Source organism: Branchiostoma belcheri, unplaced genomic scaffold, assembly GCF_001625305.1.
Source record: "Branchiostoma belcheri isolate BF01 breed outbred unplaced genomic scaffold, Haploidv18h27 scaffold100, whole genome shotgun sequence".
Taxonomy (NCBI): domain Eukaryota; kingdom Metazoa; phylum Chordata; class Leptocardii; order Amphioxiformes; family Branchiostomatidae; genus Branchiostoma; species Branchiostoma belcheri.
Genome location: NW_017802381.1, coordinates 544,433 through 548,622, shown reverse-complemented (window position 1 = coordinate 548,622; position 4,190 = coordinate 544,433). Strand labels below are relative to the sequence as shown.

General features: G+C 40.8%; 1 protein-coding gene across 1 annotated transcript in view; it reads left to right on the top strand.

The window, feature by feature from the left end:
• Nucleotides 1-4,190, top strand: part of LOC109473187 — a 21,749-nt gene that overhangs the window by 9,659 nt on the left and 7,900 nt on the right. Inside the window, exon 7 of the mRNA XM_019773071.1 lies at nt 3,046-3,278. Coding sequence (XP_019628630.1) covers nt 3,046-3,278 — 233 coding nt within the window. The remainder of the gene's footprint in view (nt 1-3,045; nt 3,279-4,190) is intronic.

Here is a 4,190-nt window from a genome sequence, read left to right as displayed (position 1 = left end):
GGGATTTAACTTGATTAACACCTGCACAGAGCATTTCCATACTGACAGTATGTCTTTATTCAAGTGTTTTGGTAGGTATTTCAAGCTTTTCTGCTCCAGCATTGGAATGCGGGGCATGAACGTTTATTTATTTTGAAAATCAACAGTTTGCATTATGCAATTAAAAATCCTAACCAATAAAGTAGGGAATAGCTATCCAACTGTTGTTTTAGTTGTATGTTACTTCATATTATAGTTATATCAATGTAAATCATTGTTTTCCCTTGTGTTTCTCATTCTTTCCCTGCCATGTCGTAAAATGTGGTGAACCCATCGCTGTATTTGCTCCAAAGCAAATATTGGCCTTTCTAGTGTTAAGATTGTTATTGTTATACTGCTATTTACGCTGTTGTTGTTGTATATAACTGTAGCTATTAAGTTCATACGTCGATGAAGGTTAGACATCCAGGTAATACGATGGCTGTGCTATGGGATCACCAGTCTCACCAATTGTTGTAAACATGTACATGGAGAAGTTTGAAAACAAAGCCCTCAGCACTTTCAATGACACTCCCCCGGCCAACTGGTTTCGATATGTAGATGACACTTGGTGCAGATTGAAAAAGAAGGTAGCTGCTGACTTCTTTGACCACATCAACCAGATAGATGACAACATCAAGTTCACACAGGAGCCAAGCCATGACAACATGCTCCCTTTCCTAGACACCAAAACTATCGTAGAGGAAGATGGTAACCTTCGTTTCGAAGTGTACAGGAAACCAACCCACACTGATCAGTACCTGGCTTTTGATTCCCACCACCCTTTGGAACACAAACTAGCAGTGATCAAAACTCTCTTCCATCGTGCAGACAACATTGTCACTTCAGACCAAGCCAAAACTGACGAACAAAGACACCTCCGAGGTGCCCTGGCTAAATGTGGCTACCAAAACTGGACTTTCAACAAAGCGCTCAAACCTTCAGATCAGTCTAAGAAAACCCAGAAGTGCAAACCATTGACCAACAAAAACAAGGCCAACATCACTATTCCGTATGTCCAAGGAGTATCTGAGAAACTCCGACGGATCTTCCAAAACTTCAACATAGCCACTAACTTCAAACCTCACTCAACCCTCAGACAAAGACTGGTACACCCTAAGGACCGACCTCACAAGGGTACCAAGGCGAATGTTATTTACAGACTCAAATGTGAGGAGCCCAATTGTAACAACACCTACATCGGAGAGACAAGTCGACCGCTTAAAGTAAGGTACAAAGAACATTGCCGACCTAGTGCCAACGGCTACTCCTCAGCTATTTTCCACCACCTACAACACAACCAGGGTCACTCTTTCAAACTCGAGTCCACGGATGTCTTAGACCGCGAAACACGCTGGTGGGAACGGGGTGTGAAAGAGGCAATATATGAAAGAATGTACAACCCCACCCTCAACAGGGAAGGGGGGGCTACGGATCGATCTTTCCGGCACTTGGGATTTGGCACTCCCAGCCCCGAGGACAGACAACACTTAAGCTCCTGTCCTGTATAACAGGAGCTTTCAGACCAATTTGCATCATCTTGTCTTGACTTGTCTGACTTTTGTTCCTTTTTCGACTTCCAAAAATTTTTCTTCACTTTATTTGCATATCAATCAACAGGTTGAGTATATAAACCTGCTTTCCCCTCTGGTCTCTCAGTCACTGACGAAATCTAGTGGATACTAGCTGAAACGTCTGACGTTTTCAAAATCATATCCAGTTGCTTGAGTAACTGTTTTTTGGCATATCGCTATTAAGTTCATAATTGATTATATTTCATCTTTTAAATGTAAAGGACTCCAGGAAGACTAGTAATAAACAAACTTTGTATTACTAATGGAGATTCCTAATAAATATAAACATAAACATACAGACCTACTTTCGGGGCGATAAGAGAAAATCGCACTGTTTTGTGTTCTTTGATATCTTACCAACCATTGCCCTTCTAGGTGTCCTTATCGCCCTTCATTAATGCAGAAAATATTGACGATGAAATAAAATGGCGTTATCTAATTATTTTTTCATAAGCGATGTAAACTAATGAACTGTTCAATTAATATGTACATGCAAATAAGTTGAGAAAAATCTACACACAGGATAAAACTGTCAGCTCACTGCATTAGACATCCTGAATTTCTAGTATCCAAGCTAGAGGTCAAGCAAAGTACAGCACGTAGGTTCTCAATAACCAGCTTATTAGTGTTTTTGTCTCCTATAGTCTCGGCCCAAAATGTTTATGTTGACTTGAAGTGTTTGAGCTTCATAATCAAAAGTTCCCGGATGTATGTGGTTTAGCATGGGGGAAAATAATATTAATATCGCTTTACAAACATGCGTCGCGCAAATCATGTAAAAAGTCGGCTAGTTATATATTCATTGCAGCATAATCTACCGGAAAATGACACTTCCTTCTGGACTTCAGTACTCCTTTAATGGCCACACGTTCTCCCGTGTTAATAAATACTTTTCTAGCCGGAGAATTTTCTGCTGATAATAAAAAGCGTTGTATAATTGAAATGCGCATTAAGCGAATCTCGAAGAAAGGGTCACTAAGGTTTTCTTTAGGTTTGGGCTATGATAATTCAGGCTTAGATAAGTCAATTTCTGTGTATCCAAAAATTATGGCTAATTTTTGTACAATTATAACACAATTAACTAATTAAACAAGTAATTAGAGATGTTTGTTGTTGTTGCATGGAATACTAAAGTAACTTGAAGTGGATTTAAATATAGTATTTAAGTGATATCCCAGTGAAAAGGGAATTTGAAATTATTTGGAAAAACTATATTGTGTTGTAACATGTTTTCCTTCAGGAGACAGATGTTACATCGTAATAACTCATGTCCGTGTCTGTTAAAAAAATTTTAAAGACATTATCAGTTGCAATTTCAGTAATTTTTTATTTTTTCTATGACTGAGCAAAACTGCACACAATTAAAGCTTGTGGGTTTTAACAATATATGATTGGATTACCTAGGTTTTCTTGTGCGCTGACTCGGAAATGCACTCTCTTGCCTTACAAACAGCTCTTATTCGAGAACCTCTTAGTCACCTGAAGTCATGCATGCGCTTCTACAGTCTTCCTCGACTGTTAAACATTACGTCATCTGCAAATCCTGTCAAGACCTTCTTGGAAGATCCATGGAAATACAGAAACCTGTCTGAGGTGCTGTTTCCCTACTGTAATGTAACGTGGGACGGCACCAGGAACCACTTGGCCTTCGACTTAGGATACCCTACACAAGGAGCTGAGGATCTGGTAGCAAGTCATGATATACTTTTAATTAACCCTAGATTAAGGTAGGGGAGGGGAGGGGAAGGTACTCACGCCAAATGTGGTGTCCGTCACTTGGTCACATTTTCAAAAATTTACATGACAGCAAGTTTATGTAAATGAGCGAAGTTAACCCTATTCAGAACGAACTTTGATCTCAGATAAACCCAGCGCCAACTTTGACCTTAGATAACACTGGACGTCTTGCCCTAGAACCATCAGATTTGGTGACTTCTCCTAAGATATATCAATGATCAATTGCATATTAATTAGATACGTTAATGATTTTTCGTATTCTTCTTCTTCATCCTAGTGCCAAACCTCATTAAGTTGAGGGCTCAGGCACGGAGTCAGAGTATCATCCTGGAATAGGTCGTTGTGGCAGGCTGATGACTGGCTTTGGCTACTCAATGGGCAGGGGCGCTACTCCTGTAGCTTTGATTTGAGTTTATGAACGGTGGTAGTGTGGAGGGCAGCCTTGAATGCTTCAAGGTTTTTGGCCTGGACAGTGCATTCTGGGTGGGTGTTCCATTCACGTGCTGTTTTGATGCAAAATGAATTTAGGTGGTAATCAGTTCTTGAGGGGGGATTTGGAAGGCTTGACTGTTCTCTGTACGGGTTGATGTCTTGCGTCCCTTGGAGGTGAGGGGCATCTCGGAGGAGACGAGATTGTTCTGGCTTTTGTAGAACATATGCCGGCATGGCCCAATCAAGCGAAGTCAACATATGGGATACGCTTGATTGCCTCCGATAACGGCGAAGGGCAAAACGCGCAGCTCTTCTTTGTACGGCTTCAAGAGTTCTGATGTTGTTTTGGGTGTAGGGATCCCATACCGTTTGGCAATATTCCAGTATCGGACGTGCTAGGGTCTTATAAGCGCAGGCTTTGATATGAGG